Raw genomic sequence first — 17,619 nt, forward strand, 5'->3', positions numbered from 1 at the left:
TGTAAATCAATGGATGTGTAACTGATGTGATTCTGCAATCTATGTATGGGGTGAAGGTGGGAGTTCATAACCCACTTGAATCAAAGTGTCGAATATGATATGTCAAGAAATTTGTAATGTTTTGAACAACCCACAATAAAAAATTAAAAAATAAAAAAAAAAAAGAGAGACACAGTGCATGCTCCCTTCTTTGAAGGCAGCAGTGCTGGTCTGGAATACATTTGGAAAAGGTTCTGGCCACATGCTCTTGATCCTTGGCCTCTGGGACATGGGCTTCACTGACCAGAGAAGCAAACAGCCAAGACCCATGGCCACCTGACAGAAATGACATCTCCCCTTCTCCCTGCCCCAGGCCTCTTTTTCCACATTCATGCAGATGCTCCCAATTGAAGGCGCAGCCGGGGCACAGGGAGGGGAGGCATGCAGGGCCTGGCAAGCAAATCAAGCAGGAAGACTCTGGAAGCTCTCCGTGCTTTGGCAGGGTGTCTTCCCAGCCCTGAATGAAACCAGACTGCGTCTGATTCCCCAGTGGGAGGTGAGCTGACCTCAGGCCACAGAATCACCTGACGTGAATTCACTCCTGGTGATGGGGGTGGGGCTAGGAGCTCCATGTATTAGCCCACCCTCCATAAGAAACTGGCACCCACATCCATCAAGGGACACTCATTCATGGCGTCACATAAACTGCAGACATGCTAGCCAACATGGAGCCTCTTTCTTGGGTCAAAGATGAGGAACCAAAAAAGACTAACGCCAGCAGCCACAACACAGCAGACCCTCCCCCTGAGTTATGGGGACAGTCACACTCAGTTAACATGATATCTCAGCAACCTCAAGAGCAAGAAGGCTCCTCAACAGCCTAAAGCCAGGCACAGAGGCAGAGTCAGAGCAAGTGGGTTCTTTACTTATTCTGCCATCAAAACCCTCAGCCTCCTGCACAAGTCCTGGGTGGCCTATGGTGACACCACCTTTTCTGGTCAGCAGAACCTGCAACTTACCGCATGAACAGGGTTACACTGATCGATGGGGCTTTTAAAGTCCGTCCTTAACTCATCAAAGGCAATGATCTGGAACAGAACAGAGAACCAAGATGTTAGCACACAGGGAAGTCGATGCACCACCCCAAAAGCTTCCTGGAGTTGTGTTTCCACATAACACCGAAGGCAGGAAGTGGGCCCAGGCAACCAACTCAAGACTGGCCAGGAGTTGGTCACTGTTGAAGCTGGGAATGTGCACGTGAGGGTGATTATCTTCTTTCATCTACTGTATATGTTTAAAAAAATTCCCAAATAAACTTTTTTTTTTTTTGGTTTCCTGTTCTTTGCAAAGATGTAGAGCAACTCTACCCTGGTGGGGTCACCTTAGGATTTTAATAAAGGCACAAAAATTCAAGACTTCAAACAAGTACTTTCAGCTCTTCCCAGGAAGGGATGTTTATTTTATTTTTTTTTTATTTTTGTGTATTTGGCCAGAGATGCTAATTAGAAGTAAAAGGGAAAGAGGGGGCACAATGGAGCAGAGATGATAAGAAGAAAAAGAACCGTGTCTCCAGATAACCGTTTACAGAGGGACAGTCAGCTCCTGGGTAGTCTACGCTTCACAGCTTAGTCCTTCAGACTTTGACCCTGAAGTTCATTCTGAACAGAAACCTCAGAACTCCCCCAAGAGAGCAATGGTTTCTCCATGTGTCTGGAGGGGAAATGATGGAGGGAAGCTTCTCCATTCATACAATAAGGCATGACCCATCCAGGTACTAGGCTCTCAAACCCACATCCTCACCCCACCCTCCTTGTCTGCAGCACAAATGACAGAAAAAAAGTGGTACTTGGCCAGGGCAGTGTCCTCTCAGAGTGTGGCGGACTTAACTATGCTCAGCAAAGTCTCTCCACTGCTATCATTTGGATCTGAAGTGTCCCCCAAAGGCCTACACCATAAAGGCTTGGTCTCCAGCTTGTGGTGCTATTGGGAGGTGGTAGGACCTCCTGGGAGAAGTCAGATCCTTGAAGGGAATATTAGACCCCAGACCCTTCTGGTCTGGGTTTTGTTTTTGTTTGTCTTTTGCTTTCTTTCTTCCTGGCCACCATGAAATAAACAAGCCTCCTCCACCACATGCTGCTACCATGATATACTGTGTTGCTACAGGCCCCCAAGCAATAGACCAACCAACATGAACTGAAACTCCTGAAATCAGAAGCTCAAATAAAACTTTCCTCCTTAAAAGTTGTTTATCTCAGATATTTTGTCACAATGACATAAAGCTAACTAACAAGCCAGGTTCGGTGGCACATGCCTGAAATCCCAGCAGCTTGGGAGTCTGAGACAGGAGGATTGCAGGTTTAAAGCCAGCCTCAGCAACTTAGCAAGGCCCTGTCTCTAAATAAAATATTAAAAGAGATGGGGAGGTGGCTCAGTGGTGAAGCGCCCCTGGGTTCAATCCTTGGTATGGGGGAAAAAAAAAAAAGCAAGCTAACATACCTACTGAACATAAATGGGCAAAACCAACTAAGGCACATCCTGGGGGGATTTCTGAACACATGGCAGAGCTGCTGAAGCCAGGAAGCCGGCTGGACACCCCCGAGTGTCACCAACCCAGCCACATGAGGCTGAGAGTAGCAAGTAAGGGAAAGCAATTTCCCTCTTCAAAGCAAGTATAATTTTAAAGCAGTCATAGGTCATCCTGATTTCAATGTGTCCACAGAAAGAGGAAAATGCCAGTGCGAATTGTATTCAAGACCCATTTCTATAGCATCCCTTGTCGGGTAGTTAATTGCCCATCCTAGACTTCGGCTCTTTGGTAACAAGAAACTCACCTCTTCCTGAGGATGCTCATTTCATGTCTTGCTCCCTCAACTTAATCATTGCCTGGACATAGGACCCCCTAACACTTCCAACCACAGTCAGAGGCAGGGGTCAGCCAATTACAGTCTGCAGGCCAAACCCAGCTCACAACCTGCTTCTGTATGAATCTGAGCTAAGAATGGTTTCACATTTTTAAGAGTCGAAAAAAGAAATCAAAGGAAGATTTTGTGATGTGAAAATTACATTAAATTCAAACCTCAGAGTCCGTAGAAAGTTTGATTGGAACTCAGCCACATTTATTCTTTAATCTCTATTGCTTTTGCTCTGCAGTGACAGAGTTCAGGCTTTATGGCCTGTCTTGCTTTTTATAGGAAAACACTTGCCGGCCCCTGGTCTATTCTTTCATTTGCCCTCTAAAGTTTTTGCCCAGTCTAATACAGTAGCCACAAGCCACATTTTTACTGATTAAAATTAAATTAAAAATTCAGTTTGTCATCATGTTTTAGGCATAATAGCTATTCAGTGTCACAGGTATAAGACATTTCAGTCCCTGCAGAAAACGCCATTGGACAGAGGCACACAGAATGGGTCAAATGCTCTTTCACATAGAACCCCTTCAAGTATTGTCAGCTAACTGTGGTCCAAGCACAATTTTCTTTCCCAAGATAAATCTCTCTAACCGTTATTTACACAAATTAGTGCTAAATTGCCTTCCACTGACATGACAGGTTTCAAATGTCCCTACTAAAATGTGACTATCAGAACCATATCCAAGGTGAGGTTGGCTGGCACAGAAGAGTAACAGCATCACTCACCTCCTCTGCTTTGAAACCTAGGTCTCTGTTAATGCAGCCTCACCATATTAGCTGTGTGTGTGTGTGTGTGTGTGTGTGTTTATATCCCATCCCTAGCTTTATACTAAATTTACAATGCCTAAAAACTCTGAGTCTTTTTTCATGTGCATGAGTTAAACTCAGTTTCCCTTGTTTTGTAGGATTCAGGATTCAGGAGCCTAAGAAAAGGAACTGATCTGTATCCAGACTCACCCCTCCCTACTCAGTTCAGTCCAGAAGACCAATCTTTTGAGACACAATCTGTCTCCCAACCACCATCCTAATAGCCATGAGGTCCTCAATATCCACATCCTCATTCCCCCTGGTGTCAATGTAAACCAAGCTGGACCAAGGACAGAGCCCCAAGCATGTCATCCCAATTCCTGCAAGACTGCCATCCGCACTCCTTGGGCTATTACTCATCCAGCTATAAGAGAGTCCACCATATTTTCATCCAGTCACTGAAAGCAAGTCTCTGAACAGCTGTCGAACCCTATAACTGTTAGTGCACCAGAGGTAAGCTCCCCCAGAGAGGCTGGGGGCCGCACGGTGGCTGTGACTGAAGACACATCCACACGACTCCTATCCCAGTCCTGTGCCTGTGCCCGGGTCCCTGTGTGAGTGCATACAGGTGGGGCTGGACTAAATAGAAAAAGGTAGCTGGTGCTTAAAGCAGAGAGAGAGGAGGTACTGAGGATTCTGGGCCGCTTGTACATGCTGGGAGCAAACAGCCATTCAGTTCCTTACCTGACCAGGAGGAGCAGAGAAAGAAAGGCCAGAAATGTCTCTCTCCCTGTGGGGAGAGAAGGCCTAAAGGGCCCTTCCTGGGTGCTTTCTGGTGGTGGTGAGGACAATGGCAGGACAGAGTCTCAGCATCGCATCCCAGCATCTATCCCTAACGCACCCCCTGTCACTTGATGAGCATCATCTATACCCAATCCCTAGGCTGGTGAGTCACTGGAGACATGAAAATCCACAAGACATGGCTCCAACCCTCATCGAGTTCCTGATACAGAGTGGGAGAGGAGCGTGTCAACAGGTAGTCCTATGACAATGTGATTAGGGATAGAATCAAGATGACTATAATCACAGTTGCCATTTATCACACGCTCACCACGTCAGGTGTGGGGCTACACGTGATTTATATCATTTAATCCTTTGGCCACGTCATGGGCTGGGTACGACTATTGTCCCCATCTTAGAAAAGAAGAAATGGAGGAGGCTGAACGTGGTTAAATGATTTGACCACGATCCCAGCTCTGGTGCCAGGATTCAAAGCAAGGCCTCATTGACACGAAAGCCCAAGCAGTTATTGTCCTGCCTCCCAATGCATACAGCAAGGAGAAGAGAAGCCCTCTAAGCACACAGAGAATGAGCAGCCAACCCCATGTTATGGTTTGGATGTGGTGAGGTGCCCCCCAAAAGCTCATGTGTGAGACAATGCAAGGAGGGTCAGAAGATAAAGGACTGGGTTGTCAGAGTCTCAACCTAATCAATGAATTGATCCCTGATGGGATTAATTGGGTGGTGGCTGGAGGCAGGTGGGTGTGGCCGGAGGAAGCTGTTCATTAGGGGGATGGCTGAGAGTGGATATTCTGTATCTGGGGAGTGGAGTCTTTCTCTGCTCTCTGATCACAATGTGAGCTGCTTCCCTCTGTCACACTCTTCCACCATGATGTTCTGCCTCACCTTGAGCCCCAAGAAATGGAGCCGGCCTTCTATGGACTAAGACCTCTGAAACTGTGAGCCCTCAAATAAACTTTTCCTTCTCTACAATTGATCTGGTGGGTCTTTTAGTCATGGCGGTGAGAAAGCTGATGAAAACACCCCATAATCCAAGAGCAAGCTGAAGAAGTAAGATGGAAGGTACCCTCTGCTTGGTCCTGGTTCATAGTAGATTCTCTATCCCAACCTCCTGACCTGAGTCTGAGAACAGCAGCCACAGGCAGCACAAGCAGTATTGTCCTTTGGGTGCTGCACACTTCTACCTGGAGCCAAGCCACCTGCATCAGGGACAGACTGTGAGCGAGATCCAAGTGTGGGCAAGGACTGGTCAGCATGGTTTAATCCAGCTGCACACACAGATTCTCAGTGTGTCCTCTGAGACTCCACTGCACAGTGCAGCCCAGTGATTTTTCGCTGACAGTCATAGGCGAATTCTAACTGCTTCAGTCCACTTCAAATCTCACTCTTGTTTTTAAATTTATTTTAAATTTTATTACAGTGAAATTCACTCTTTTTGGTGGAAATTCCCACAAATCTTAACAAATACATAAAACAAATCATATGAACATCTGCATAATCAAGATATAGAGTGGTTCTATCACCCCCCCCCAAAAAAAATGTCCTCCTGTTGCCCCTTGGAATCAACTCCTCTCCTGTCCCTAACCCCCAAACCCTTTCAGGGGAACTGAAACTATAGAGGTTCTCTACCTCTATAGTTTTATCTTTTCCAGAAAGTCACATAAATGGAATCATGTAGTGTGTAGGCTTTTGAGGTTGCTCTCTTTCACTTAATGTATTCAAGATTCTGCAACATTGTTGTTTATATCAATAGTAATATTCACTGCTGAGTAATCCCATTCTATAGATGAACTACAGGTTGACTATTCATTCACCTGTTAGAGGATGTTTGCATTGTTTCTAGATTTTGACAATTATAAATAAAGCTTCTGGAAACACGTGTATAAAGGTTTTTGTCTAAATGTCAGGGTTTTTTGTGTTTTTTTTTTTTTTTAATTTCCTTGAGTAAATCAGAAGGGCGTTACCAGCTCATGAAGTAAGGGGCTGTTCAAGATTTTAAGAAACTAACAAGCTGTCTTGTAAAGTGGCTGTACCATTTTGCATTTCCACAAGCAAGAGATGAGAGTTTCAGTTCCCTGGCATCCTAGCCAAAAATTTTTATCATCAGTGTTTTTTGTTTGGTTGGTTTTGGGTTTTTTGGTTATTTAACATTCCACTAGGTATTTAGAGGTATCTCTTTGTAGTTTTCATTTGCATTTCTCTGGTGAAAAATGATGCTGAGAATCTTTTCATGGGTTTAGTTGCCATCTGGGTATCTTCTTTAATGAAGTGTATTCAAATCATTTGACATTTCTTAAAAAAATTTATCAGTGTTCTCATTAATGATTTTTTTAGAGTTCTTCATATATTTTAGATACAAGTTTCCTGTAAGATATTTAATTTGCAAATATTTTCTTCTCCTCTATGGCTTGTCTTTCATTCTAAAAAAATGCATTTCTCAGAACAAAAGATTTTCATTTTAACAATCATTGGTTTTACCAGTTTTTCTTTTATGGACCATACTTTTGGTACTGGACCTAAGAATTCATTTAGATCTAAGAACTTCAAAGACCACAAAGACTTTCTTCTGTACTTTTTTCTAGAAGAGTTTTCCCTGTGGGAAGATTTAAACTACAAGTTTAATTTCTTTAATAAATTTAGGACTGCCCTGGTTGTATGTTTTCTATGACATGAGCTTTGATTGTTTGTGGCTTCAAGGAACCAGCCATCACATCCAAGTTGTCCAATTCATGTATTGCTCTCAGGGCTTCCCTCTCTGTTTATCTCACTCTCCCTCCGAGGACGTCTTTCCTGCTTTATTTTCTCACCAGACTCTTGAGATGGAGGTTTGAGTGAGCACAGAAAGGGCTGGAAACACCAGCAGCAGAGAAGTAGAAACAAAGCAAGAGATGGATCTTCAAGGTCCTAGCCAGGTCACCCAGGACCCACCTGGGGCTCAGCCCAGCCTGAGAAAATGGGACCAAAGTGAGGCTCTGGGTGGGAATTCAGGAGCCACAGTAAGATGGAGGGAGGAGAAGGGCAGACACCAGCACCTGATGGAGGGCCACACAGGACCCTCTAGAAGAGGCACAGCCGGGAGTCCAGGGAAAATCACAGAGAAGTATAGAGAGGGAGCCACCACAGGAACCGCTGGGCTTCAGCTAGGCTCAGACTAACTCCTCCCCAAAGACACTGCCCCAACCTTTCAGCCTGTTCTGCGCACACACACACACACACACACACACACACACAGGTCATGACGCATAATTCCCCTATAACCCAATCAAGGACTAGAAGGATGCCAGTCACTGCTTGAGTCAGCCCTTAATCCAGACTACCTCCATGCCAAACACTAACTGGGAGGCAGCCTGGACCCACCTCAAGAGGCAGGGAATTTTAGAAACCCGCTAGAAAGCACCCCAGGATGCTTAGTTCTCTAGGTCCAAATCATTTATAATTAGGAGTTGCAAAGTCACCTCGCTTGTCTGAACTAGTTAATTTGCTACAAACAGTCATGCTGTACTATGGCAAAAGCCCTCCTGGAAGATGAGGAAATGAAGTTGCAACTTCAACCTCCATTAGCTAATGATTCCCCAGGGATACCACAGCAGAGAGTGTAGCATTAGGAGAACTGGTTTTCCCTGGGACCTTCTCCTCCTGTGTTTCCTCCACAGCATCCTCCTACTTTGGAAAGATCTTATGTGGCTGAAATACCACTACCTTGCATTCATGTTGCATTACCTTAGTGAAGTAGTTTGAGCTACACAAGAACTCTGGGGACTGAATGGGATTTCCCTCAGCATACAATTCAAGAAACACCGAGACACAGCGTTTGAATGACACTCTCCACATTGCCTGATGAGTGAAGTACAACCCACACAGACCCAGATCTCTGAGTCCTGAATCAGTTACTGCTCCTTCCAGCTCATGGTGCCACCCCTCTTTGACTTACAGAGGCAAGAAAGGAAGTACTGAGTCACTAAAGATGCCCCCCAAAATGTTGACTAGATGCCCATAATGTATCTGGCACTGTTCTTGGCTCTAGAATACAGCAATGAGGAAGATAAGGTCCCTGTTATCATAGTGGTTGTAATCAGGGGCAAGGATGGAGGAGCTAATTAACAAACAGATGAGAAAAGTATCAGGAAAGGGTAACATATGTGACAAAAATAAAATAGGTGATATGAAGACGTTAGAATGGGGTAGGTGATTGTATTAGCTGTGACAAAATACCTGAGAAAACCAACTTAAAGAAGAGAATATTTCTTTTGGCTCATAGTTTCAGTGGGTTCAGTCCTTGTTCAGATGGTTTCATTGCTATGGACCTGTGATAAGACAGAACATCATGGCTGAAAGGCATGTAAGAGGAAAACCATTCACTTCATGGTGGCCAAAAGCAAAAGAGAAAGAGGAAGGACTAGGGACAAAATATACCCTTCCAGGTCATGCCTCCAGTGACCTACTTCTCCCAGCTAGGCTCCACCTCCTACAGTTCCTACCACTTCCCAACAGGTCATTCAATCATAAACCCATCACTGGATGAGCCAGAGCCCCTCGGATCCAGTCATTACCCAAAAGCCCCACCTCTGAACACTGATGCATTGGGAACCAAGCCTTCAACCCATGAGCCTCTGGGGGACAGTCAAGATCCAAACCATAACAGGGATCAAGAATGGCCACTCTGGGTAGGTGTCATTTAAGCTAAGAGACCTGAACATGGAAGTCAGATGTGGAAAGGTCGGGGTAAGAAAGCTCCTGGTCAGGAAGTTCTCCTGCAGAAGCTCCAGGTGGGGAACAAGCTTGGAAGATGTAAAGCCCAGAAAAGCCAGTTCACTGACAGCAGCAAGGGTGGGCCAGACAGTCAGGGGTGAGAGATCAGGGCAAGGGCGAGGACTGGCTTGGAATCCCCCTCCAGGGTGGGATGTATCCCACTGCAGCTCTCAAAACTGGGCCAGTGTGGCAAGAAGCTATTAAGTCCCCTCTCTTCCACTGGGAATGTGGCCTTTACCTGACTTGTGGGACTAAGTACAGTTGCAGCTTGAGGTCCCTCCTTCGAATAAAAAGAGATGCATGGTCATGACCAAGGGGGACATTGATGACACAGGTCAGGAAGCATGAAACCAGTACTGATTGTGCAGACTTAGAAACAGATGGTGGGTGACAGCTTTCAGGTCCTTACACCTAAATGAAAACTCAGTGTTCAGAGGCCATGTGAAAAGAGGTCACGAATCCCAGCAAGTCAGACTCGGGAAGCCAGAGCATGAACTTGGGCTGATCTACCTCAGAGAACAGTTGGGCCTTGAGAAAAGCAACCAAAGTTTTCTAATAGGTGGGATCGTGCCCCAAGTCCCCTCGAAACTCTGCCTGGAGGACTTCGCTCTACCAATAAGGATTTAGCTCTGTGTTCAGACTCAGCCAGTTCTGTGTTCAACCCCGAGCCTCCTAGAGCAGACCCTTTTCTTGGTTTCTCCATGCCAGGGACTCAAAATTCACGTCCACCTGGCACCTCAGAATGTGACCTGACTGAGCCATAGAGTCTTTGCAGATGTAATTCAGAAAGATGAGGTCATACTACCGTGGGGCCCTAAATCCACTGGCAGTGTCCTTATAAAAGTCAGAAAAAGACACACAGAGAGGAAAGCCATGTGACCAGGGATGTGGCCAGGGAGTGGTGCAGCTCTAAGCCAAGAAACAGCAGGATGGTCAGGAGTCGTTAGGCAGGAAGAGGCTGGGGAAGGACTCCCCTGTGGCTGTGGCCCTGCCATCAGGCAGATTTCAGACATCCAGCTCCAGAACTCTGAGGGCAAAAAAATTCCCATTGCCATAGCCACCTAGTTCGTGTTACTGGGTTACATCAGCCCAAAGGAAACAGATGAGCTCCTTTTGCAAAATATCTGAAACTGTTGCTGCCGTAATCTAAGATGTTCTCTAGAGGGAATAGCTTCCAGTGCCCCCCTGAGAATGTCAAGTGTGAAAGGAGAGAACAAAGCAACCAAGCTGTCCCCTCCCCAGGGAAGCAGCTTCTGTACTCACCCTGAGCCTCCCTGGGAGTCCCACATCCCATACTCAGAAAGGTCTGCTTTTCACTTCTGCTCCATGTCTCGTCCCAATAGGAGCTGTGCCTTCAAACCACAGCCCACGCTGGAGTTCCCACAGACAGGGGGAAGATGGGGGACGGGAGCCATTGTGTTGGGTGTAACACACACGTGACTTATGTTCAGTCCTAGTTTTCATCTGAAACCAGACAGACATGAGACCTACAACCCCCTTGTTCACTAATTCTAACCTGACAGAGGCAAGTGCTTTATCGCTTCCACATCCCCAGAAGGATCTCAGCATTGCTTTCAAACTCCAAAGGCCCCTCTGGGGCTCTACATAGTTACCAACCACTTCTCCAGGTCTTTGCTCAGCCACCAAGGATTTTCATGATATATAAAAATGTTCATCATTAATTTCTATCCCTTCACCCACTGCCTACCCCCCTTTCCTAAAAAGTGCAATACTGGAAGTCATAGGTGGTTGAAACTCTCCTGGGTCTCTCCATGTGGTGGATTTTATATTCATTTTACTTAATATCCCAAACAGATATGACCCCCACTTTCTAAATGAAACATCAAGGAGAAGAAGAGGCCATTATGAATGTCCAAGGCCACCTAGCTGATGGGGGCAGAGCTGGAACCAGAACTTACCTCTCCTCCTCTCTATCTTGACAATTTTTTGGTTGGGGAGGGCATATAGTTTCACTGTCATTATAAGGTAGGATGAGGAGCAATTATTAGTGTACCTATTAATTTGAGTGACAGACTGGACATGATACAGCAGGCCTACCACCAAAGCCTGCTTTATAAGGGTTCCCAATAAAATACATTTTCTGCTTAACCCTATATGCTCAAGAGCCTAGAAAAGGAAAGAAAACTTCCAACCAGTAAAAGGGCTCTGAGTCTTGTCCTAAACGCATCCCATTTTGCCTCTGTGTTAATCAGGTGCTCCAAAAAAACAAAATCAATAGGATATATCTATCTATCTACCTTCTATAGATAGATATATAGATATAGACATAGATATATAAAGAGATTTGTTTCAAGGAATTGCCTCCAGTGATTATGAAGGCTGAGAATTCCAAAATCTGTAGTTCACGTGCAAAGGCCATCTGCTGGTAGAGTTCTTTCTTGCTCAAGGGAGATTGGTCTTTTCTTCTATTAGGCCTTCAGCTGAGTGGACAAGGCCCACCTCCATTGGGGAGGGTGATTTGCTTTACTCAAAGTCGACTATTTAATTTGTTAATATTTTCTAAAAACACTTCAGAGACACATTCAGAATCATGTTTGAACACATATCCAGGCACCATAGCCAGGCCAAGTTAAAACATAAAACCAACCATCACAACCCTCTAATACCAGGGACACTCAAGGGCTCTGAGATGTGCTGGACCCTTGTCAGTGGGGCCTGGTTGGAGGAACATGACTGAGTGATAGTCCCAGTGGGTTCCTCTGTCACATGAGAAACCGTCATACATTTTGGTATCCATCAGTGAGCTCATCTTAGGAAGGGAGCTACCTTAAAATAAGCTGGAGATAGCGAGTGACCAGCCTCCTCTGTTTAGGGATGAGGTGCCTATGGGGCCAGAGAAGAAACAGACCTGTCCTGACACCATCTGCCCCACAGCACACACAGGGCAGCTTGTCACTATCACAAGAACAGGGTCCCCTCTCATGAGCAAAGACTCCCTGTTCTGTGGGTTGCCCAGAAGCAGCTCCACAAAAAGATGAGGCTCGGCCAATTAATTCCAAAGCCAGTACCTGTAGGACCAGAGCCCCTGGAACTCAGTACAGGAGGGCCACTGATCAGGGAGACAGTGAAACCTTCCCACCCTTCTAAGAGCCAGGATTGGCCTGTCCACCAATACCCCAATATCTGGCCCCATGGTTACCTGATCTAATGCCACCAAAAGGCAACCCAAGCCTTCTCATATCTGCTCCAACACAGGGCCCTCCTCCCACCGTCACAAGGTGAACTACCCTTGTTCCTGTGCCCCCCACCCCAATCCTGACAGGTGCTGCCTCTGCAGAATGAAGAGTCCTGCCCCAGGAGGACGTTTCAGCCACCTCTCAACCTGCCATCTCCTAGCTGTGTGACCCTGAGCATGGCACTTCCCTTCTCCAGGCTGTCCTCACCTGTAACAAGGCAATAATAACCATCAGCTGGTTGCAGTTAGTATGAAATGAGGAGACCTAGACTGTGCCTCAGAGCAGAGAGAAACAAAGTCTCCTTAGGATGAGGAGGAGGTGAACTACAGTATGTCAAAGGGTCAACACAGGGTAACGGTTAGCCAAGGACCTGAGTCTGCAGGTTTCCACTGGAACCCAATCGCTGCCTCATGGATGTGTGTGACTGTGGGCAAGCTGTTCAACCCCTCCCAGCCTTGATTTCTCCAAGTACAAAAGGGGCAAAATCAGCATATTAGAGGGATGCAGCCACATCAATGTTTATAGCAGCTCAACTCACAATAGCTAAACTATGAACTAGATGCCCTTCAACAGACGAGTATATAAAGAAACTGTGGTATATATACACAATGGACTTTTACTCGATCTTTAAAAAGAATGAAATTATGGCATTTGCTGCTAAATGGATGGAGCTGGAGAATATCATGCTAAGTGAAATAAGCCAATCCCCCCAAAAACCAAAGGCCAAATGTTTTCTCTGATATGTAGATACTAACTCACTATAAGGGCAGGGGAGCTAAGGAAGAATAGTTACTTTAGGTAGAGGGGAGTGAAGACACAGGAGGGGGTATGGGGATAGAAAGGATAGTAGAATGAATCAGGCGTTATTGCCCTATGTACAAATATGACTGCATAACCACTGGGATTCTACATCATGTACAACTAGGAAAATGAGAAATTATACTCCATTTATGTATAATGTGTCATGGTGCCTTCTGCTGTCATGTATAACTAATTAAAACTAATAATAAAATAGGGGTAGTAATGGTTCCTGCTTCATATCGTTGCTATGATGATTAAAATAATGTCCATAAAGTACTGGGCACAAAGTCTAGCACATAGTAAGTAATAGTATATGTTAATTGCTACTTTTATAACCATAATTTATTTATAACTATGATTAACATGATGACCCCGTCCTTCTTTTTCCATAACTCTCCTCCCCTTCCTGGTCTTGGGCACAGTCCTTAGCATCAGACAGTCTGAATCCAGAACCATATCATCGTAGGGGACAAGGGTGGAGGAGCCAAGGACAGAGCTGCTCTGAGGATGCAGAGGGGTGAGAAAGCCGGCCACGCCCACCCTATTGCAGGTGGAAGACTGAGTGTGGGACCCTGGGAAGGAGGTTGGGGATCAGTCTGCAAGCTGAGAAGGGGGGCATCGGCTGCCCAGTCCCTAGACCTGGATGATAATACAAATTGGAAAACACAGAGCACGTCGGCTTTTTTTGCCACTGTCTGAGCCAGAATCTGCAGACACAGCTGGTTCTGACATTGTTTTCCTGGTCCCCGTCTAGTTAACAGAAAACAAAGGCAACACAGAGCCAGGCACTTCTGGGACTGAAGCCAAAGGAGCAGGAGAGGAGATGGGATGGGGCTCGCCCCAGCTGACTTGCTCCTGCCAACACTCAACAGAGCCATCCCTGACTCTGGCCAACAGCCACCCAGGTTGGGGTAAAATCCAGACAGGAAAGGATAATGAGAAGCCTTGTGCTCTGCAGCCTTGTCATAGGCATAGGTAAGGTGGCCATTCTGAATAGCACAACCAGTGAGGGAGGGGACACAAGGAGGGTGGCAGCCTGCAGAGTTCTGGGGCCTTCCTGGTCATGCCCAGTGGGGCCAGAGGTCCCCCCACTCCTCACAGACCTCAGCACTGGAGCAGCCCAGCACATAAGCAGGTCGGGAACCACAGAGCCTGCCCTGGTAACCATTCCCAGCCCCAGTGTCCCCCTTCCTCCCACCAAGCTTGCCCTTGCCCTTCCATCCTTGACTCTTTGGGGGGTAACAGGTACTGGGGATCAAACTCAGGGGCACTCAACCACTGAGCCACATCCCCAGCCCTATTCTGCATTTTATTTAGAGACAGGTCTCACTGAGTTGCTTAGTGCCTCGCTGTTGCTGAGACTGGCTTTGAACTCACGATCCTCCTGTCTCAGCCTCCTGAGCCACTGGGATTACAGGTGTGAGCCAATGCACCAGGCCATCCTTGACTCTTAAAAGAGATTGCAGGGCCAATTTCTGGCTCAAATGGCTTGCTGACCTTCCAGACACCTTTTCGGGTCTTAGATTTCAGCTTCCTTTTTTTTTTTTTTTAATCCAGGGACTTCTATTCCTTTGCGTAAGCAAGGGCTTCCTCCAACATCCAAGCCCGAAGTGGCCCATGGCCAGGCCAGCTCAAGATCTGGAGGACCTTGCATCCAAGAGGGAGTGGAGACATGCCACCACCCAAGGGCTCTTCCATGAAAAGCTACCATCAGTCGTTCCTATAAGTACTGAGCATCTACCAGTGGCCAGGCCCCGAAGCAGGAGCTAGAGTGACTACAGAAAGCAAGGGCTGATGGGAGCTGGCCTTTGCCAACTTCTTCATTCTGTTAACTAAGAAAACACAACAGCTTCTGGGAGTGGGAGCCTATATCAATTGCTCACCTGAATATGGATTCTTTCAATCAAACTGAAGATAATGTGCACAAAGGAGAATTATCATGCCAGCTCTGGGCTACAGTTCCAGAAAAGCAATTGGTGATAGGTTGCTTTTGGTTTGTTTTGAGATCCTCAGAGGCAGAGGGTGGAATGAAGCATGCTCCTTGGTTCATGACACATTATGAGCTGAGCAAGACTCTTTCTTACTTTATTCATTCATTACATTTTATTCCAGTAGCCCCTTTTGGCCATCCAAGGTAACTACTGGTGTTTGTTTAATGTGCATCTTTCTGGTTTTTATGTTCTTACAAAATGTATACTGTCGTTTGTGTGTGTGCATATTTTTTAGTTTGCCTAGCTCGCGGCTCAATCTCTTTCTTACCTTCTGCACTGGGCAGTGTAACCGCGAGGCTCCATAGCAGTGACCACTACACTTTGTCTATTCCCAGCAGGAAACAGAGACTTGACACTTATCACTTCGAATAAGGTAATGAATGCTACCTGAGGAATGAGCGTGGCAATTTCTTTGGGATTTATACCCAGGAATGGAATTGATGGGTCATGAGGTTGGGGTTAGGGGGGGTGTGAGGAAGGGGGGGGCTTTGAACTGGACTAGAGCTTGCCAGCTGCCCTGCTAGGTGACTACACTCCCCAGAGGTGGCTGTGAACTTGGCATCCCACATCTCCACCCACATCTGGCAGCAGCCAGCTTTTTAGTTTTTGAAGTCTAACAGGCAGAATGGAATCTCTTTGTTGTCGGAATTTGCATTTCTCTAGGGACAAATCACTTGTGGGAGGGTTAGCCTTTAGGGATTCCTATTCTGTAAACTGCTTAGATCCTCTGCCTTCTCTTTTCTTTTCTTTTTTGGCTTGCACTTGTTGCTGATGTAGTAGATATGAATCCTCTTTCAGACTTAGACATTTTAAATACCTTCTCTCATGTGTCACCCATTAATTAACTATCTCTGGCTATGCACAGTGTTCATTGAATAAAAGTCATCTGTATTTGCCTTATGTTGGATTCTTTTTGAAGTTTTGTTTAAGAGGTGCTTCCTTGGCCATGAAAAGATGGACTTTTACACTATGTTGTATTTTCTTTTTAAAATTTCCGGGCATTCATTAGTCCTCCCCTGTCCTCAGATACCAGCGTCTGGGGCTCTGCTGGGTCAACTCACTGATCAGTTATTTTCTTCACTGACTATTTAATGAGCTCTTCCTAGGTGTTGACACTGTACAGAGAGAAGACAAGACATGATTCCTGGACTCAGTGACAGGAGTGGGGTAAGAACTGCATGTGGCAGGAAATGACAGGAGTGAGGAAAGGGCCACCTCAAAGAGAAGGAATGAAATTTCAACTTTCAAACTGCCTGGAAGAAAGAGACCACAGTCCCTGCAGACATATGTACACCACACCCAAGCAAGGTGGAAATGACCCCATGAACATCTGAGAAGCCCAAGAAGGAACTTCCTGAACTTCTTGTCCAGTCTAGAAGAAATTTGTACTAGACCTTGAATTTTAGGCTTTAACATTCAAGTTCTCAAAACAAAATGTGGCTTCAATGACTAAAAAAAAAAATCATAAAATGCCACCAATTTAGCCCCCGTGGTGCACAGGCAGACTCCTCCATTTAAAGATATTTGGTTTCCTCCCAACCTGCACAAACCCATCAATTGACAATTGGAGGCCAAGCTGTAGCTCTCTGTGGAAACCCACAGAGGCTCCTAAGATACGTGCACACTCTAATGATCTCCTGCAGATAGGACCCCCCACGCACACATACACAGGATACCTATACACTTTAAGATTTTTCTAAATAGACCATTTGCTTTGAGAAGTTTTAGGAGTCAGGTATTACAAACGTATTAATGCTTTGATGGAGGAATAGCAACCGAAGGCCACATTAGGATGCGACAGAGTACACAGGGTGGGACCCTTCTATGACCCTTCGAAAGCAGGGACACCTTCTTTCACTGCACATTTCACAGCCCCATCTCACCACCATAGCCATCTACGTGTGCAGAAAATGATACATAGTCTGGGCTCATGGAAAGGGAATTGTGTGTGCGAGCCTAGAATTTCAATTTGGATCCTGGTTTTGCCCTTGTGTGTGTGTGATTTTCAGCAATCCCTTGGCTTCCTCATCTCAGTTTCTTCACGTGCAAAATAAACACATGGGATTGGATCAGCACTTCTGAACATAGGACAGAGATGGTGTGTCAGTTTTTCACGGCTGGGACCAAAATATAGGAGGAAAGATGTATTTTCACAGTTTCAGAGGTTCAGTCCATGGCTGGACAGCTCCAAGGCAGAACATTATAGTGGGAAGACATGGCAGAGAAACGCTGCTCAGCTCGTGGTAGCCAGAAAGCAGAGAGAGAAGGCAGAAGATGGAGCAGGGGAGAAGATGAACCCTTCCAGGGCATGCTCCCAGGGACCTACCTCCTCCAGCTAGGTCCCACCTCTCAGGAGTTTATTCAGCTATCAGCGAACTGATTCAGGAAACATTATCACATCCCCAAAGCATCTCTCAGGATACCAGCCTCCTTGGGTGCCCACAG

At 46.0% G+C, this 17,619-nt stretch overlaps 1 protein-coding gene across 8 annotated transcripts in view; it reads right to left on the reverse strand.

Annotated features, from left to right (window-relative positions):
* Cnih3 (cornichon family AMPA receptor auxiliary protein 3) overlaps positions 1 to 17,619 on the reverse strand; it is a 266,894-nt gene that overhangs the window by 63,328 nt on the left and 185,947 nt on the right. For all 8 annotated transcript variants that reach the window (XM_048809306.1, XM_048809309.1, XM_048809308.1 and 5 more), the window contains one exon: positions 999 to 1,067. In XM_048809306.1, the coding sequence (XP_048665263.1) occupies positions 999 to 1,067 (69 nt within the window). The remainder of the gene's footprint in view (positions 1 to 998; positions 1,068 to 17,619) is intronic.

Source organism: Marmota marmota, unplaced genomic scaffold (genome assembly GCF_001458135.2).
Source record: "Marmota marmota marmota unplaced genomic scaffold, marMar, whole genome shotgun sequence".
NCBI lineage: Eukaryota > Metazoa > Chordata > Mammalia > Rodentia > Sciuridae > Marmota > Marmota marmota.